Source organism: Rhinolophus hipposideros, assembly GCF_964194185.1.
Source record: "Rhinolophus hipposideros genome assembly, chromosome: 17".
NCBI lineage: Eukaryota > Metazoa > Chordata > Mammalia > Chiroptera > Rhinolophidae > Rhinolophus > Rhinolophus hipposideros.
Window position 1 is genome coordinate 59,551,286 of NC_138063.1, and position 19,914 is coordinate 59,571,199.

General features: G+C 39.6%; 1 protein-coding gene across 14 annotated transcripts in view; it reads right to left on the bottom strand.

Moving 5' to 3' along the window:
• Positions 1–1,508: 1,508 nt before the first annotated feature.
• Positions 1,509–19,914, bottom strand: part of NPHP1 (nephrocystin 1) — a gene marked incomplete at its 5' end in the record, with an annotated part of 94,194 nt that continues 75,788 nt past the window's right edge. For all 14 annotated transcript variants that reach the window (XM_081078946.1, XM_081078947.1, XM_081078939.1 and 11 more), the window contains 3 exons: positions 1,509–4,144; positions 5,707–5,751; positions 14,642–14,715. In XM_081078946.1, the coding sequence (XP_080935072.1) occupies positions 3,872–4,144; positions 5,707–5,751; positions 14,642–14,715 (392 nt within the window). In that variant the 3' untranslated portion in view covers positions 1,509–3,871. The remainder of the gene's footprint in view (positions 4,145–5,706; positions 5,752–14,641; positions 14,716–19,914) is intronic.

A 19,914-nucleotide genomic window follows, 5' to 3' on the forward strand; every position in this document is an offset into this window, starting at 1 on the left:
CTAAAGAAACAAGAAAAATCTCAAATCAACAGTTTATCTTCACACTTATGAGATCTGGAAAAAGAATAGCAAAAAAAGAATAGCAAAATAAGCCCAAAGGGAGTACAATGAAGGAGATAATAAAGACCAGAGCAGAAATAAATGAAATAGGGACCAAAAAAAAAAAAATAATACCACAAAAGATCAATGAAACCGAGAGCTGGTTTTTATAGAAGATAAACAAAATAGACAAATCTTTAGCCAGACTCATCCAAAAATATAGAGGACTAAAATTAAAATTAATAAAATCAGAAATGAAAGAGGAGAAATGACAACAGACAACACAGAAATACAAAAATTTTTGGCAACTATATGCCAACAAATGAGACAATCTGGAAGAAATGTATAATTTTCTAGAAGCATAAAACCTTCCAAGGCTAACTCAGGAAGAAATTGAAAATCTGAATAGACTGATTACTACCAGGAAAATTGAATCAGTAATCAAAAACCTCCCAACAAACAAAAGCCCTGGACCAGATGGCTTTACAGGTGAATTTTACAAAACATTCAAAAAATAATTACCACCTATTGTTCTCAAATTATCAAAAAAATCCAGGAGGGAAGGCTCGCAAACTCTTCTTATGAGGCCACTATCACACTTATCCCAAAATCAGACAAAGACATTACAAAAAAAACAACAAAAAAACTACAGGCTGATATCCCTAATGAACATAGATGAAAAAATCCTCAACAAAATGTTAGCAAACAGAATTCAGCAATACATTAAAAAGATCATACACCACAATCAAGTGGGATTCATTCCTGGTATGCAAGGTAGGTTCAATATCCTCAAATCAATTAATGTAACATACCACATTAACAAAATGAAAAATAAAAATCACATGATCATATCAATAGATGCAGAAAAAGCATTTGACAAAATCCAGTAGACATTTATGATAAAAACTCATAAGAAAGTGGGAATAGAAGGACCATATCTCAACATAATAAAGGCCATATGTGATAAATCCACTGTTAACATCATACTTGATGGGGAAAAGCTAAAACCATTCCCCTTAAGTCAGTAACAAGCAAGGTTGCCCACTTTCTCCAATTCTATTCAAGAGTGTTCGGGAAGTACGAGCCACAGCAATCAGATAAGAAAAAAAAATAAAGGCATCCCAATTGGTAAGGAGGAAGTAAAATTTCATTATATGAATATGACATAATACCATATAGAGAGAACCCTAAAGACTCCACCAGAAAAATATTAAAACTGATAAATGAATTTAGTAAAATAGCAGGATACAAAATTAATATTCAGAAATCAGTTGCATTTATATACACCAATAATAAACTACCAGAAGGAGAAATTAAGAAAACAGTCCCATTTACAATTGCTTCAAACACTATAAAATACTTAGAAATAATTTTAACCAAAGAAGTAAAAGACCTGTACTCAGAAAACTATAAGACACTGAAGAGAGAAATTAAAGAAGATACAAATAAATGGAAACACACACCATGCTCATGAATTGGAAGAATATATATTTAAAATGTCCATATTGCCTAAGGCAATATACAGATTTAACACAATTCCTATTAAACTACCAAGGACATTTTTTCACAGAAATAGAACATATAATGCTAAAATTTATATGGAACCATAAAAGACCCCAGATAGCCACAGCAATTTTGAGATATAAGAACAAAGTGGGAGGTATCATGATACCTGACATCAAATTATACTACAAGGCTACAGTAATCAAAATAGCATGGTACTGGTATAAAAACAGGCACATAGATCAATGGAACACAATAGAGAGCCCAGAAATAAATCCATGCCTATGCGGTCATTTAATCTATGACAATAGAAGCAAGACTTTACATTGGGATAAAGACAGTCTATTCAATAAATGGTGCTGGGAAACCCTGTCAGACATATGGAAAAAAATGAGGCTGGGCAACCTCCTTACACCATATACAAGAATAAATTCAAAAGGGATTAAAGATTTAAATGTAAAATCTGAAACCATAAATCTCCTAGAAGAAAATATAGGGAGAAAGTTTGCAGACATTACTCTTAGTAATATTTTTACTGATGTATCCGCTCCGGCAAGGGAAGTAAGAGAAAAAATAACATCAAATTAAAAAGTTTTTCACAGCAAAGGAAACCATCAGTAAAACAAAAAGGCATCGTACTGAATGGGAGACGATATTTGTCAATGATATATCTGATAGGGGGTTAATATCCAAAATTTATAAAAAATTCATACAACTCAACTCCAAAAAACAAACAACCCAATTAAAAAATGGGCAGAGGACATGAAGAGACATTTTTTAAAGAGGACATACAGATGGCAAACAGAGATATGAAAAAATATTCAATTTCATTAATCATTAGAGAAATGCAAATAAAAACCACAATGAGATACCACCTCACCCCAGTCAAAATGGCTATCATCAATAAATCAACAAACAACAAGTGCTTGTGAGGATCCCCCCAAAATGGATCTCTCAGGCACTGCTGGTGGGATTGCAGATTGGTGCAGCCACTATGGAAATCAGTATGGAGTTATCTCAAAAAATTGGAAATAGAACTATCTTATGACCCAGCAATTCCACTCCCAGGTATCCTTCCAGAGAAATCCAAAACACTAATTCGAAAACATTTATGCACCCCGATGTTTATTGCAGCACTATTCACAATAGCCAAGACATGAAATACAACTGAAATGCCCATCAGTAGATGACTGGATTAAAAAACTGTGGTACATTTATACAATGGAGTATTACTTGGCCATAAAGAAGAAAGAAATCTTACCATTTGCTATGATATGGATGGAGCTAGAGAACATTATACTTAAATAAATCAGATGGAGAAGGATCTCACTTATATGTGGAATCTATAGGATAGAATAAATGAACAAACTAATCAGAAACAGTCTCAGAGATATAGATGAAAAACTGAGGGTTGCTAGATGCGGTGTCGGGGTGGATGAGGGAGAAGGTGAGGGGATGAGAAAGCACAATTGGTAACCACAAGATTGCCATGAGGATACAAAAGTCAGTTTGGGAAATAAAATCAATAATGTAAAGATTTTGTAGGGTATCTGATGGACACTTGTCTTATTAGGGAGACCACTTCATGAATGGTGTAGGTGCCTGACCACTGCAGTATGGCTGAAGCTGAATATCAATGAATGTCAACTATCATTTAATATATATGTCACAGGATGTGGAGTACAGAATAAGGAATAGAGACAGTGGAAATGTAACAGCTATATATGATGTCGGAGGGGTAGTAGATTGGGGGAGAGGGGGTTATAACTTTGTGAGGGTATAAATGTCTAACTATTACATTGTTTTGTACACCTGAAACTAATAATAATAATAATTAGACTGAATTAAGTGATTAATAATACAACTTTCTCAAATAGGTTTCTCTGATTTCCCCTTCATTTCACAACAAAAATTCTATTAGCAATAATTATACATTTATATATTCTCGATACTAGACTCTTACCAGGTATATGATTTGCAAGTATTTTCTCCAGTTCCACGGATTAGTTTCACTTTCTTGAATAATCACAAATTCAGCTTTTGATGAAATCTTGCTTTGATACAAATGTATAGGTACAGTCAACTTAGTTAGTTTTTGAAAAAAATTCTCTTTAAATTTAGATATGACAGTATTCCTCATAAAAACATTTTATTGTATTAAAGCATATTCAACTTTTGAGATAAATATTTCATATAGAATTTGGTCTGTACAAAGAAGGGTAAAGCCTAAGTTAAATGTGACAGTTACTTTGGTTCTGTTACTTTATCCAGGTCATCATGGAGGATCCTTGAGATTCGGTGGGAAGCTAAGGGTCATAGGTCACCAGTGTCAGGCTGTTTTCTTTCTTATTTCACCCAGGAAGTCATAGGTCTGCTCTGAAATGTCAAAAGGTTCATGAACTCCATCTGGTGACAGCAGAGCTTGGAGAGCACCCTTGTTTTCTTGGTTTTGCTTCAGGAAGTCAGCGATGACTTTCCATCGTGCAGCCTCAGTCTCTTCTTCTGCCCACCTGAATGGGGGCAGGAGTGTCGAATGGAGAAGGGGGACCACGCAGTCATGGTAAACCAGGAGAAACACAGCCTTCAGGAACTCTCCATCTCTCTAGGAAAACACCACCATAAATAACTGTGAATGGATCTGCATCATTATTTGTTGTGTTAAATTCGATGAACTCTTAACTAAAAGCCATGGGGGGTGAGTGGAGGTGTCATAGTGCTCGGCAGGTCATCGGATCTGGACCAGCCAGGCAGTCAGGAAACAGCCCCTCTTAGTGGAAGCAAAGTCACCACGGAGCAGAGATGAGCAGTTCTCCCTGAGGCTTTTGGGGGTGACTCCTTGAAACCAGTGTTCTCCTAAGCCCCACTGAGGGAGTCTATTTGAGGAGAGAGTCATAAAATAGAATGCGGTACTGAAGTCTAATTCTGGTGACACAGGTGTGGGTCCACATAAATACAAATCAAACTCAATGTGAAGTTAGTTCTGTCCACTTAATTTGCTTACAGCACATCAGAGAATTGTCAAGTTGTTATAAGAAAAGGGCAGCAAGTGTTCTGTGTGAAACCCAGAGAAAGGAGACCCCAGGAGGAAGGATTTGTTGTCAGATCCTCCCCAGATAAGAAGACTACTGCAGTGTCAACACTGTCAGCACCCTTGACACTGACAAACTGGTGGAAATCCTAGAGCACAGCAGTCTGAAGGCAGAGGGACCCACACACAGCGGAGGCTGCACACAGATGCCGTCCCTCCAAGCTCACCATATTGTAGGCGGCTATTTCCACAGGCCTCAGACCCAGCATCTTGTCTACTAGAATAGAGTAGCTCTACTAGAATAGCATTAAACCTGCCCATTTAGCCAAAATAAAATGTAGATGGTATTGGTCAAAGGGAAGCTCAAATAAGAATACAATATGTATACTTTTCGCTCAATTTTAAGGGTTTTTAGTTTGTTTGTTCTTCTATGTTTCTGTAGATAATTAACATTTTAAATTAGAAAACCACAGACCACGGTTGCAATGCGGCCCACTGCCTTTTTATAGTTTTATCGAAACACAGCCATGCTCAGAGGTTTACCTATTGTCTATGGCTGCTTTTGCATTACAATATCGAAGCTGAGTCATTGTGACAGAGACTTATGGTCCACAAAGCCAAAAATATTTACTATCTGGCCCTTCACAGAAAATATTTGTTGAATCCTGGATTACAGCAGTTACACCACTGCTCACTGCCTAATGCAGGCACCATTTGGTTTGTAATGACCATACTTCCACAGCAATGTAAGCATGCGCCATGAATTTTTTCAATGTATGATATAGTTTAGGCCAATTTTCTCTTTCCTTCTCCTTACCTCATATAGACTTTGAGAGCTAGAGGAATATTTTTAAAAGAAGAGAAATTTGATAGTCAACTGGGAGACTTTGGTTTAGAAACTTCCCCTCAACTGAATGAAATTCAGTGATCTAAAATGTGAACATGTGTTTCTTTTCATATTAGGAATTGTTCACCCAGACCCTTCTTGGAATGTGTCTATAGCCATAATGACAAGTTTAATGGATTAAGAGGGATTATAACTATGGCTATGTTAGCTAAAAAAGAGGCATTATTGGAGTGTGCAAGCACACATTGAGTGCTACAAGTATTAAGTTCCACATGGAAAAGCATATTACCTTCTCTGATCTTTTTAATGTGCTTTCTTTCTCAGCCCATGAACTCTAAAAAGGAAATAGAAATATTACATTAATCCAATAGTTCACAAGTCTTTACCACACTTCTGCAGCTTTACTGTAAATTAAACATATGGTTGGGGTTTAAAATGCTGTGCAGAACCCAGACCCATAAGAATTGAATCTGTAGGCATCTATTGATAATGACCCAGAACCAGACTGACTAGGTAGGGAAAGATGCCTCAGAAGCCTGTGCTTCTTACAAGTTAAAACTAATATAAGAATAGAATCAGTGAAACATTAACATACATACTCAAACAGCACAAACACAGCACCTGAACAATAAAACACTAGCAAGCTTTTAAGGTAAGGCAGTAATGATAATAGAAAAATGCCAAAGCATACTTGTCTGCAGTTCTGTCTGCCGTGATAATTACATCGTCAGGGTGACATAAATGCAGTACAGCTTTGCGGTAAAGATTTTCAATGTATCCATGAGGCTTCACCAATTCTTCTTTAAAGGAAGAAAAACCCAGAGTTCCATTAACCCCACATAAGTCTGAGGTGAAGGTTCATGGTACCAATTCCTACACTGTAAGTGAGGGGGTTGCCCAGGCTCTCTGTTGCTCATTCCTGGGCCTCAGGTTGTGCTTATTGGCGCCTCCTGATTTCATGGGGTCCATGGAACCCATTCTCAGTAGGAAGGCCAGAGCGTGAATATGACGTATGGCACCAAGACAGATTCTCCACAAAATAAAGGAGAAGTTTCCCACCAAGAGACCACCGCTGTGCCCCTCATAGCCACATCCCGGACCTTCACAGGTACTCCTGGGAAGAGCTGCCTTAGGGGATGTGTTCCTCCACCTACTGACTGCTGTACCTATGGATCCTGGAGTGTCTGAAGAGCACCCTTAGAGAGCAGAGTGTTTCACTGTACAGGCTATCATTATCACCGAAGCACCACCAACAAACTGAACTTAGCTGAGTTAACACTAGGAGACTCACACACCTCATAATGTAAACTTTAAAAGGAATCTGGCTTAACACAAATATCACTCAGCAACTTTAGACTTACCGGCTGGTAACATTTGCCCATTGTTCATTAGTTAAGTGTCAAGGTCCCACCTCACTTTTCACTGAGTTACCAGCAAGTAGTCAGTTGTTTCACTTACTGTAACTCAACAGGGAACAGAGAAAGCATGTGGGAGGGAAGGTCACTACTACGTACCCAGATCACTTCTCCTTCCTCTGGAGAAAACAGAAGACTACTTTCCAGCTCCCTTGAAATTTAGTGGAGCCACATGACTGGTCCTGGTCTATGCTGCCTCGGGGCATAGGCAGTGGGAAGCCCAAGGAAAGTTCTCCATTCTCTCTTTCTGAGGGGCAACTAGCAACAGAGCCAGTAGTTCAGATGAGGGCTATCAGCCTGTGGTCTTGGGTGACTCTGGAGCAGGGCCTTCCATTGATCCATGCAGGAAGGTACCATGAGCGAGAGAGAAACCTGAAAGCTATCGCTGCACAGCCTGTATTAGGTCATTCAGGGTGCCACCAAGAAAAGGCTCAAAAAGGAAGAAACCACTTTTTAAATTTTATCATTTATTATACAAATAATTCACTGTGGAAAAATTAAGAAAACACAGAAAAAATAACCCATGAAATCCAGACGTAAGCACTGTTACCTTTCCAGAGTCTATTCTTCCAGATCTTTTCATAGGCAGATATACAAATATAAGTATATATATTTAAACAGACTTATACCACAAAAGGCCTTTTCTTTTCTTTCTAGTAATATATGTGAGGTTGAAGAGCCTCTCGTATAGCTGGATACACCCAGAACTGAAATGCAGTGAAGCCTGGCCTGGCCACTGTTGAACTCCATGGCAAGACAGGTCATGACACTTCTTTGAGCCGTCAGCTTATCAGGAAATACAGAATTTAGACTAGATTAGCCCACAGATTCCTCCTAACACCAATATCCAGATTCTGTGACTTGTTACACACGTAGAGAAGCATTCCAGTGCCCAGCTGTGACTCAGCCACAGTGGGCTCTTGTGAAATCTTTGTTGAATGAATCAGTGTATCTATGCTCTGTATAATGAATAAATATTATAATACTAATGACTTTATAAAAAAAGAAGAGAAACTCTGCATTATCTAGCTATAGTGCCAAATGAATTTATCTGAAATTATGGGTAATCATATGCCATAAACATTTTTTTTATTAAATTTATTGGGGTGACAATTGTTAGTAAATTTACATAGATTTCAGGTGTACAATTCTGTATTACATCATCTATAAATCCCATTGGGTGTTCACCACCCAGAGTCAGTTCTCCTTCCATCACCATATATTTGATCCCCTTTACCCTCATCACCCACCCCCACCCCCTTATCCTCTGGTAACCACTAAATTATTGTCTGTGTCTATGAGTTTTTCTTTCTCATTTGTTTGTCTTGTTCTTTTGTTGTTTTTGGTTTATATACCACATATCAGTGAAATCATAGGGTTCTCTGCTTTGTCTGTCTGACTTATTTCACTTAGCATTATACTCTCAAGATCCATCCATGTTGCCACAAATGCTCCTATATCATCTTTCCTTAACGCCGAATAGTATTCCATTGTGTATATATATCACAACTTCTTTATCCATTCATCTATCGAAGGACATTTTGGTTGTTTCCATGTCTTGGCCACCGTAAACAAAACTGCAATGAACATTGGAGTACACATGTCTTTATAGAGAAATGTTTTCAGACTTTTTGGGTAGATACCCAGGAGAGGGATTGCTGGGTCATATGGTAATTCTATTCGTAATTTCTTGAGGAGCCTCCACACTGCCTTCCATAGTGGCTGCACCAGTCTGCATTGCCACCAACAGTGTATGAGGGTTCCTTTTTCTCCACAGCCTCTCCAACACTTGTTACTATTTGTCTTGTTGATGAAAGCCATTCTGACTGGGGTGAGGTGATATCTCATTGTGGTTTTCATTTGCATTTCTCTGATGATTAGCGATGTTGAGCATTTTTTCATATGTCTATTTGCCATTTGTATATCCTCTTTGGAGAAATGTCTCTTCAGGTCCTCTGTCCATTTTTCAATTGGGTTCTTTGTTTTGTTGTTGTTGAGTTTCATGAGTTCCTTGTATATTTTGGATATTAGCCCCTTATCAGAGGCACTGTTTGCAAAAATCTTCTCCCATTCAGTTGGTTGCCTCATTATTTTGTCAATAGTTTCTTTTGCTGTGCAGAAGCTTTTCAGTTTCATATAATCCCATTCGTTGATTTAAGCTTTTACTTCCATTGCCTTTGGAGTCAAATTCATAAAATGCTCTTTGAACCCAAGATCCATAAGTTTAGTACCTATGTTTTCTTCAATGCAGTTTTTCATTGTGTCAGGTCTTATGCTTAAGTCTTTGATCCATTTTGAATTAATTTTGGTACATGGTGACAGATAGCAGTCCAGTTTCATTCTTTTGCACGTAGCTATCCAATTCTGCCAGCACCATTTATTGAAGAGGCTGTCTTTCCTCCATTGTATGTTTTTAGCTTCTTTGTCAAAAATTATCTGTCCATATTTCTGTGGTTTTATTTCTGGGTTCTCAATTCTATTCCATTGGTCTATGTGTCTGTTTTTCCGCCAATACCAAGCTGTTTTGATTATTGCAGCCCTGTAGTACAAGCAAAAATCAGGGAGTGTGATACCTCCAGTATTGTTCTTCTTCTTTTTTTTTTAATATTGCTTTGGCTATTCGGGGTCTTTTGTGGTTCCAAACAAATCTGATGATTTTTTGTTCTATTTCTTTAAAAAAATGCCATTGTGATTTTGACGGGGATTGCATTAAATCTGTATATGGCTTTGGGTAATATGGCCATCTTAACTATGTTGATTCTTCCAATCCATGAGCACTGAATGTCTTTCCATTTCTTTGTGTCGTCTTCAATTTCTTTCAAAAATGTCTTATAGTTTTCAGCATATAAATCCTTCACATCCTTTGTTAAGTTTATTCCTAGGTATTTTATTCTTTTTGCTGCAATTGCAAAAGGAATCATTTTTTGTATTTCTTTTTCTGAGATTTCATTGTTGGTATATAGGAAAGCAATGGACTTTTGTACGTTGATTTTGTACCTAGCAACTTTACTGTATTCATTGATTGTTTCTAATAGCTTTTTGGTGAAGTCTTTTGGGTTTTCTATATATAGCATCATGTCATCTGCAAAGAATGACAATTTAACTTCTTCATTCCCAATTTGGATGCCTTTTATTTCTTTCTCTTGCCTGATTGCTCTGGCAAGGACTTCCAACACTATGTTGAAAAGCAGAGGTGATAGGGGACAACCTTGTTATGTTCCCGAACTTAGAGCAAAGGGCTTCAGCTTTTCACCATTAATTATGAAATTAGCTGAGGGCTTGTCATATATGGCCTTTATTATGTTGAGGTATTTTTATTCTACACCAATTTTATTAAGTGTTTTAATCATAAATGGATGTTGTATCTTATCAAATGTTTTTTCTGCATCAATTGATAAAATCATATGATTTTTTCCCTTTATTTTGTTTATGTGATGTATCACACTGATGGATTTGCGAATGTTGAACCATCCTTGTGCCCCAGGGATGAACCTCACTTGGTTGTGATGAATAATCTTTTTAATACATTGTTGTATTCGATTTTCTAGAATTTTGTTTAGGGTTAGCATCTGTATTCATCAGAGATATTGGTCTGTAGTTTTCTTTTTTTGTGTTGTCCTTACCAGGTTTTGGTATCAGGGTAATGCTGGCCTCATAAAATGAGTTAGGGAGTACTGACTCTTCTTCAATGTTTTGGAAGAGTTTGAGCAGGATTGGTATTAGATCCTCTTTGAAGGTTTGGTAGAATTCACTAGTGAAGCCATCTGTTCCGGGACTTTTGCTTTTGGGAAGGTTTTTGATGACTGATTCAATTTCGTTACTGGTGATCGGCCTGTTTAGATTTTCCAGTTCTTCATGATTCAGCCTTGGAAGGCTATATGTTTCTAAGAACTTGTCCATTTCTTCTAAGTTATTGAATTTGGTGGTATATAGTACTTCATAGTATTCTTGGATAATCCTTTGTATTTCTGTGGTGTCCGTGATAACTTCCCCTTTTTCATTTCTGATTTTGTTAATTAGTGTCTTCTCTCTTTTTATCTTAGTGAGTCTAGCCAAGGGTTTGCCAATTTTGTAAATCTTTTCAAAGAACCAGTTCTTTGTCACATTAATTTTTTCTATTGTCTTTTTGTTCTCTATTTCATTTAGTTCTGCTCTGATTTTTGTTATTTCCTTTCTTCTGCTGACTTTGGGTTTCGCTTGTTCTTCTTTTTCTAGTTCCTTGAGGTGTAACATGAGGTTATTTATTTGGGATTTTTCTTGTTTCTTGAGATAGGCCTGTAATGATATAAATTTCCCTCTTAAAACTGCTTTCGCCGCATCCCAAAAATTTTGGTAGGATGTATTTGCATTTTCATTTGTTTCTATGTATCTTTTGATCTCTCCTCTAATTTCTTCTTTGACCCAGTCGTTCTTTAAAAGTATGTTGTTTAAACTCCATATATTTGTGTTTTTTCCTGCTTTCTTTTTGCAGTTGATATCAGATTTCAAAGCCTTGTGATCAGAGAATATGCTTGGTATGATTTCAATCTTCTTAAATTTGCTGAGGCTGATTTTATGTCCCAATATATGGTCTATCCTTGAAAATGTTCCATGTACACTAGAAAAGAATGTATGGTCTGATGTTTTATGATGAAGTGTTCTATATATGTCAACTTTGTCCATTTCATCTAATGTGTCATTTAGGGCTGCTATTTCGTTATTTATCTTCTGTTTGGATGATCTATCCATAGCTGTCAATGATGTATTTAAGTCCCCTAGCATAATTGTGTTTTGATCAATTTCTCCCTTAATTCTGTTAGTAGTTGCTTGGTATATTTCGGTGCTCCCTGATTGGGGGCATAAATATTGATGACTGTTATGTCTTCTTGTTGTATAGTCCCCTTTACCATTATGAAATGTCCATCTTTGTCTTTTGTTATGTTTTTCACCCTGAAGTGTTTCATCGGAAATCATTATGGCTACACCTGATTTTCTCTGGGTACCATTTGCTTGGAGTGTCAATTTCCACCCTTTCACTTTGAGTCTATGCTTGTCCTTGTAGCTGAGATGTGTCTCTTGTAGGCAGCATATGGTTGGGTTTAGTTTTTTGATCCAATCTGCTACTCTGTGTCTCTTTATTGGTAAGTTCCGTCCATTTACATTAGGGTGATTATTGATATGTGAGGATTTCCTGTCATTCTATCTTTATTTTTCTGGTAAGGCTGTGTCTCCATTGTTTTTTTGCCTTTTTGTTCTTGTCTATTATTTCTGCATGATGGTATTCTATGATGTTTTCCTCTGTTTTTTTCTTTTATTACAGTATATATTTCAGTTCTGGATGTTTTTTGAGTGGTTACCCTTATATTTATGTAAAAAAAAGTTTGATATTTAGAGTATTCCAGTTTCTTCAGCACGCTTACTTTCTCTATTCCCATACTCCAGTTCAGGCCTTTACTCTCCCCCTTTTTATGTTTTGGTTGCCACAAGTTGTCCCTGTTGATGGTGGTCTAATAGCCTCCTTTAGTATTTCTTGTAGTGCAGGTCGTGCATTAGAAAATTCCCTCAGCTTCTGGATTTCTGGAAAGGTCTTTATTCCTCCTTCATATCTAAAAGAGATCTTTGCTGGATATATTATTCTTGGCTCGTAATTTCTCTCTTTCAATAGTTTGAATATTTGGTTCCATTCCCTCCTAGCTTGTAGAGTTTCCGCTGAAAAATCTGATGATAATCTAATGAGCTTTCCTTTGTAAGTTACTGTCTTCTTTTCCCTGGCTGCCTTGAGGATTCTTTCTTTGTCATTGATTTTAGACAGCTTCAATACAATGTGCCTTGGTGAAGGCCTGTTGGGATTGAGGTAATTAGGTGTTCTATTTGCTTCTTGGATTCGAGGATCCAGTTCTTTCCACAAGTTTGGGAAGTTCTCATCGACGATTTGTTTGAATATATTCTCTGTTCCCTTCTCTCTTTCTTCTCCTTCTGGTATGCCCATTATTCTTATATTGCTCTTTCTGATGGAGTCAGAAAGTTTTGTAGAGTTCTTTCATTTCTTTTAAGTCTCAAGTCTGTTTCTTCTTCCATCTGTGTCATTTCCAGGTTCCTATCTTCGATGTCACAGATTCTTTCCTCCATCTGGTCAACTCTACTACCTAAGCTGGATATTTTATTGTTAATTTCTTCTATTGAGTTCTTAATCTCCAGAAATTCTATTTGGTTCTTTTTCAAGATTTCAATCTCTTTTGTAAAATGCTCATGTTGTTCTTTGATTGTGTTTCTGAGTTCGTTAAACTGCCTTTCTGTGTTTTCTTGCATCTCGTTCAATGTTTTCAGAATTGCAATCTTGAATTCTCTGTCTATTCCCTCAGTCTTTGCTGCCGTGAGCATTGGGTTCAGCCGTGTTATATGCTGCTCCCTCAGCCCTGTGGGCCGTAAGTGGAGCCCTAGCAGTCCGAGTCCTTCCCTCTCCCCCAGCTGTGGTAGTTCTGGGAGCAGCAAGCTCTGAGCACTGAGCTAGGTCTGCGTCCTGCGCCCGCACGGCTCCGTCTCCACAGTTCTCCTGTCCCTCCTCCCTTGCTCACGCAATTCACCCACCTGGAGATGAATTCAGTAGTGGGACTCTTTGTCTTGCCTGTCTGCTGTGCAGGGAGTCCTTTGTGGAGGACTCACCTCACGCCGCCATTTTTTCCCCTCTCCCATAAACATTTTTAAAGTGTTTTTGCTGCAAATTTTATTGTTCTGTTGACACTCTCCACTCTATCGAAACCAGCAGATGAAAGCCGTTTTGAAGTTTCATAAGAACCTTCCATTTCTCTGTGAGACCCATATGACCTCCCTCCTTACCAACAGGAGTCACCTCCTAACAGCTCACCTTCTTCCTGCATGTGTGCTTTCTACCTCTGTGGGCTGTCAGAAGTTTCTCTGAAGCGAAACCTTAATGGATCACCCACAACCTCTTGCCCTCCTCCTTCGGACATGAGACTCACACTGGCCATGCCTATCTACCGACAACACCCACCGACATGCCACAATGGATCACTGCTCTGCTCAAAAACACTCTCCAGTCCTTCCTACTCCAGAATGTTTGTTCATGCTGATCCCTCCACCTGTAATGTCTTCTACTCCCATCTTAGTATGTCAAAATTCAAATTGACCCTGCCTTGTATTAAGTCTATGTCACATAGTACCTCTTTAATGAAATAGGCTCCTGGTCCTCATTTCCTGCCTTCTTTAAGTTTCCAAGGACCTGGGTCATACTTCCCCTGTGGCATTTGCCGTGGTATCTGAGCATCTGTCTTGTAGGCATATAGGTCTTGTAATATTTGTTGACCCTCATATACTAAGTTGAACTTTATAAAACTGACGTATTTGAAGGTCAAATATGGCTGAAAATTGGAGATTTCATATGGATCAACCAGCTGCTACTTCATACAGCAGACAGTATGTAGAATTAAATTTAAAAAATGATATGCATGCCCGGACTCTCCCCTGAGAACTCAGTTGATTTATCTAACAAATGATTTTGGATTTTTGTTCTTAGGACACAATTAGTGGCCATCTAAAGTCAAGGGTCAAACAACAGACAAGAGACTGCAATAGTGTATGTAGCAGACACTCCATCTTCTTATTGGGTCTGAGTAGGCAGTCTGGGAAAGTAACACTCAAGTTAAGAAAGGAAGGATGAACCCAAGTTAGCTGGAAAATGAACAAAGATTGGGAGACATCATGAAAATAGCAGGGAAAAAAACCCAAGAGCAGGTGTCGGAATTCACTAATGTGGTATGTTTAACTGCTTCCAGAACCCATCAGGTTCCCATCATGATGCATGCTACCCACCCTGAGTGCATCCATCACATCAGGCTGCTCCAAGAGCTTGGGGAAGGTGGCCAGTACGGGATTACTGATAAAATCTGAAATACAATGACCAAAACGATTTTATACAAACTTTGTCCAATGAATTTTACTGCAATAGACAGAAAAACATTCATTCAGATTAGAATTGTGCCACATGATTTATTGATAACACATTCTCACACTTTAACTCAAAGCTGGCCGCTCAACCCATCTTCCCCTACACCTATACTCCAGGGGATTCTGGAATAAGTCTTGTATCAAGTAGACAGGGCATTTAGGGTGGGAGTAAAGTGGCTCTGAACAGAATAGAATAAGACTAGAAAATTTTGTTCTTCTTTCTACTTTTTTTTCTACCTCTCTTTCTGACTTATGACTGTGATGTGGTAAGAGGAATCAGAAAGCAACAGAAGAAAGAAGGCTGCTCAGGCTTGAATCCAATCTACCAGCACTCAGGGAAAGACCCCAGACTGGTGTCTAGGGGTTGATGGATAATGGTGGATGAAAATGGGGATTCTGGCCATATGTCTAAATACTGCATAGGAGAACACCGATATTCCACGATAGGTAATTGCACATGAAAGGCCAGTGCAAGGAAGCACAAGGACACTTTGGAAATGATCTTGTGTCCTTAGTAGACAAAAATACTTTCTCTAGATTTTACTAGGTTTACTTGTATTGTGATGGTCAGGGTCAAATGAAGGAAGTCAATAATTCTGAGTAACTTTCTTCTTACCTAGGAAAACTAATAAGACTTATCGGTATTTTTTTTAAAATGCAGGTTACTTTTTTTTTAGTTGGTTTCAGGTGTATAAAACATAATAATTAGATGTTTATACCCCTCACAAAGTGATAGCCACCCCCAAGTGTCCACTACCCCTCTGACATCGTACATAGCTATTACAATACCACTGATTACATTCCCTATGCTGTACTTTATATCCTGTGTGTGTGTGGGGGGAATATATCTATATACAGATTATATAATTTTATATGTATATGTATATATATAATTATAGTTGACATTCATTCACTATTATTCTACATCAGCTTCAGGTGTACAGTGCAGTGCAGTGGTCAGGCGTCTACACAATCTGTGACGTAATCCCCCCAATAGTCCAGTACTCATCTGACATCTTACATAATCTTTACAACATTATTGATTATATTCCCCAAACTGTATTTCACATCCCCATGATTATTTTGTGACTATCAATTTGTACTTTCTAATCCCTTCACCTTCCTCCCCCATCCCCCAACCCTCCTCCCATCTGGGAACCATCCAGTTTTTTCTCTGTATATCTGAGTCTATTTCTGTTTTGTTTGCTTGTTTATTCTGTTCTTTAGATTCTACATATAAGTGAGATTATATGGTATTTGTCTTTCTCCGTCTGACTTATTTCACTTAGCATAATATCCTCTAGGACCATCCATGTTGTTGCAAATGGTAAGATTTCATTCTTTTTTATGGCAGAGTAACACTCCATTGTATAAATGTACCATAAATTCTTTATTCAGTCGTCTATTGATGGGCATTTCAGTTGTTTCCACATATTGGCCACTGTGAATAGCGCTGCAGTAAACATAGAGGTGCATGTATTTTTTTGAATTAGTATTTTGGATTTCTTTGGATAAATACCCAGGAGTGGAATTGCTGAGTCATACGGTAGCTCTATTTTTAATTTTTTGAGGAACCACTATACTGTTTTCATAGTAAGCCTTATCCTCTTTAAGAAGTCATGTCATTCATGAAGTTTTTCTAGTCATTGAAATAAATTCAAAGGCAAGTGATGATTAAAAGGCTAACGTTCATTCTCTTCCAGTTATAATTACTCCTTGAGAAATGTCTGTGCTTCTGTGACTTTGAGTTCCATGTCTACTTACCTATACAGATGGTAAGTCACTGGGAGAGGCCTCCTCTCTAACCATGAACTCTACTTGTCGACAGAGTGCTAAATCATCACAGGCTCTCCCTCTTACTCCTGCTCTAGCCACACTGGCCTGCTTTCAATTTCAATCCCTTCAGCACACATACATTTTCTTGCCTTGGGTCTTCAGACATGCTGGTCTCTCTATTTAGAAAGACTCGCCCCTCCACCCCCCAATATCTCTAACTCCTCTCTCTGCAGAGAAGGCTTCTCTCACTCTACACGTTAATTCAGGTCTTCCTACTGTATGCTTTCATTGTGTATTTTCCTTCAGAACACTTATTTTAAAAGGTGAAAAGGATTAACTCATGTAATTTTGTGTTTCAGTTCTGTCATTCCACTAGGATAGGGATGACCGTGCCTGTCTCACAATGTCTGGCATATAGTGGGCACTCAATACATAACTGCTTATTGATTTATTGAATTCAAAGAATGTCCAATAAAGTTAAACTTTATGGAGGCAGTTTGTATAACACATGCATTCCTCTTTGCAAGTTCAATCATGTGTGACAACTTATTAATTAAACTTTTTTTTTAACAATTTACTTGAGAAAAAAATTCAAGTTTAAAAAAAGTAGCAAGAGGGGATAACGTCATAGGAATTGTGGCAGCGGGGCGCTCTTTTTGAATCCTCCTTGGGATTTTCTGGCAATCGGGACATATAGCCCATCGAGGAGTTCTTTGCTCATCACGCAGAACAGCGGGGAGACTCGTGGAGGAATTACCTGAAGGTGCGATGATTGTGGGCAGGGGAGGAGGCAGGACAGCGAAGTGGAAGCGCACCCCCCCCCCCCACGGCGGAGCCAAGGCCGGACAGCGACCACGGTGCGGCTCCCAGGACGGAGCGGAGATTCGTGGAAGGTTTGCTTTGGGGTGTGTTAGTTGGGCGAGCGGGAGAGGAGAGAGGGGTGCGAAGTGGAGACACGCCACCCCCACTGTGGAGCACTGGCCTGGCGCCGCTGCAGCGAGACCCAGGGCCAAGCGGAGAAGATAGAAGCCAGTATAGCTGAGAGGCTCGTGGAAGGTTTGCTTAGGGGAGCGCTAATTGGGCGAGCGGGGGAGGAGCGAGGAGGGCGAGAAGAAACATGCTGCGCTCTCCCCACCCCCCATGGTAGAGCCGTGGCCCTGCAGAGTGCCATCAGCAGCAGCGGCAGGCAGCACCCGGGGCTCTAGAGTCCCACGGGAGCCCAGATTTCAGCGGAGAGTGCAGGGTCCAGGGGGTGGGCTCTTTCCCTGCGTCCCACAGCTGATCGCTCCCGTCAGGGCGGACAGCTCGTGGGCCCTAGGGCAGACAAAGAACTCAGAGGCCACACCTGGGCCCCTCACCCCGATTTTTGAATCCTCCCCCCGCCCTTCCAGAGACTTAAACTGACCCCTGAACTAAGGAGTAGTGTCAGATTACAGAGGGGCGTCTGTGCTCGGGTGCTGGGAAGATTGGCAGCCAGCTCTGACCTTTGGAAGAGGCTGGGAGGAGGGGATTTTCGCTGGAAGAGGAGAGAGGAGACTCCCATACCCCCAGCTACCACCTTTTCGGGCCTGCGGGTGGAGCGTGACCCAGCTGGCCTGGGAGAGAGAAGACCCCTCCATCCCCAGCCCCCACCCTTTCTGGCTGGCCTGGGGCGGGGCAAGGGCAACCGCGGAAGCACTCCCTGAGTTCAGCAGTAAGCGGCAGACTCAGCTCCCGGCTTTCAGCAGCTTAGAAATCTCTCGCCCGCCCCCTCCCACACACCCACGGAAGGAGGGCCCTAAGACTCAGGAGTACTGGGCACAAGGCTGGTGGAGCTACTCTCAGCGTGCATTTGTGCAGGAAAGGACAGAAACTGCACGGTCTCTCTGAAAACTGTTATCCAGACCCCTCAGCCCCTCGCATTTAAATCTACACTCCCAAATTCACTCTGGGCACCAGGTGACCAGCGCTGCAGGGAACTCTTTGGCACAGCGGAGGACAACCTGGAGATTACTTGGTGGGCTTAAGCCAAGACTGGTGCTGCTTCCTGTTTTGCTTTGCTTGTTTTTTTTTTTTTCCTTTTTTCCTGCTTGTTTTGATTTGCTTTGTTCTCTCTTTATTTCTTTGATATCTTGCCTATGTTGAGTGGAGATTGTCGGTTGTATTTTACATGTGAATGTACTTTGTTTTCTTTGTTGTTGTTGTACTTGGTAAGTTGACTTGTGCTGAAACTGCCTTAACAGGGCACAGCTTAAGAGGCACAAGATTCAACATATCCAGAAGCCAACTCTAGACCAAACCAGAATACTACCGGGTTTGACCTACAAGTCACACACCCAGAGGGAATTCTCTGAAGGCACAAGACCCATAGAGGCCAAACCTCATTTAAGTGGCCAACCCTCACCAAGAAGAACACCCTGCGGTAAGCAGAGCCAAGTCTCACAACTCGACAGCCTAGGAGTTAAACCCACCTACTCACAAGCAAAAAGCAATTAAAGTTCTTCTTGAACAGGACAATATACTAAACACATGAGCCACCTTTGGAGCACATGCAGAGAAGAACGAAGTAGTCCAAGTCAAATATAAAGGACACATACTACATAAGATAACCCAGCAAGAACTAAGAACTCTAGGGGATCTTCCTAATACATCAAAGCAAACACAGAGAGTCAGTCAGAATGGGGAGACAAAGAAACATGTCCCAAATAAAAGAACAGAAGAAACCTCCACAACTGGAACCAAATGAAGCAGAGGTAACCAACCTATCAGAGACAGAGTTCAGAACACTGGTGATAAGAATGTTTAAGGAGCTTAGAGAAGACATAAAGAAGGATATAGAAATCATAAAGAACAACCAGTTGTTAGAACTAAAAAAGGATGTAGAAATCTTAACGAACAACCAGCTAGAACTAAAGAACACAATTACCAAAATTAAGAACTCACTTGAAGGAATGACCAGCAGGTTAGATAAAGCAGAGGATCAAATCAGCGACTTAGAAGACAAGTTAGCAGAGATTACCCAAACAGAACAACAGAAAGAAAAAAGAATAAAAAACAATGAAGATGGTTTAAAAGACCTCTGGGATAACATCAAGCGCAACAACATGCGCATCATAGGAATACCAGAAGGCAAAGAGAGGAAGCAAGGGATTGAGAACATATTTGAGGTAATAATGTCCGAAAACTTCCCTAACCTGATGAAGGAAACCAACATACAAGCCCAGGAAGTGCAGAGAGTTCCAATCAGGATAAACCCAAACAGGCCCACACCAAGACACATTATAGTTAAAATGGCAAAGCTTAAAGACGAAGAGAGAATCTTAAAAGCAGCAAGAGAAAGGCAGAGGGTTACATACAAGGAAACTCCCATAAGACTATCAAAT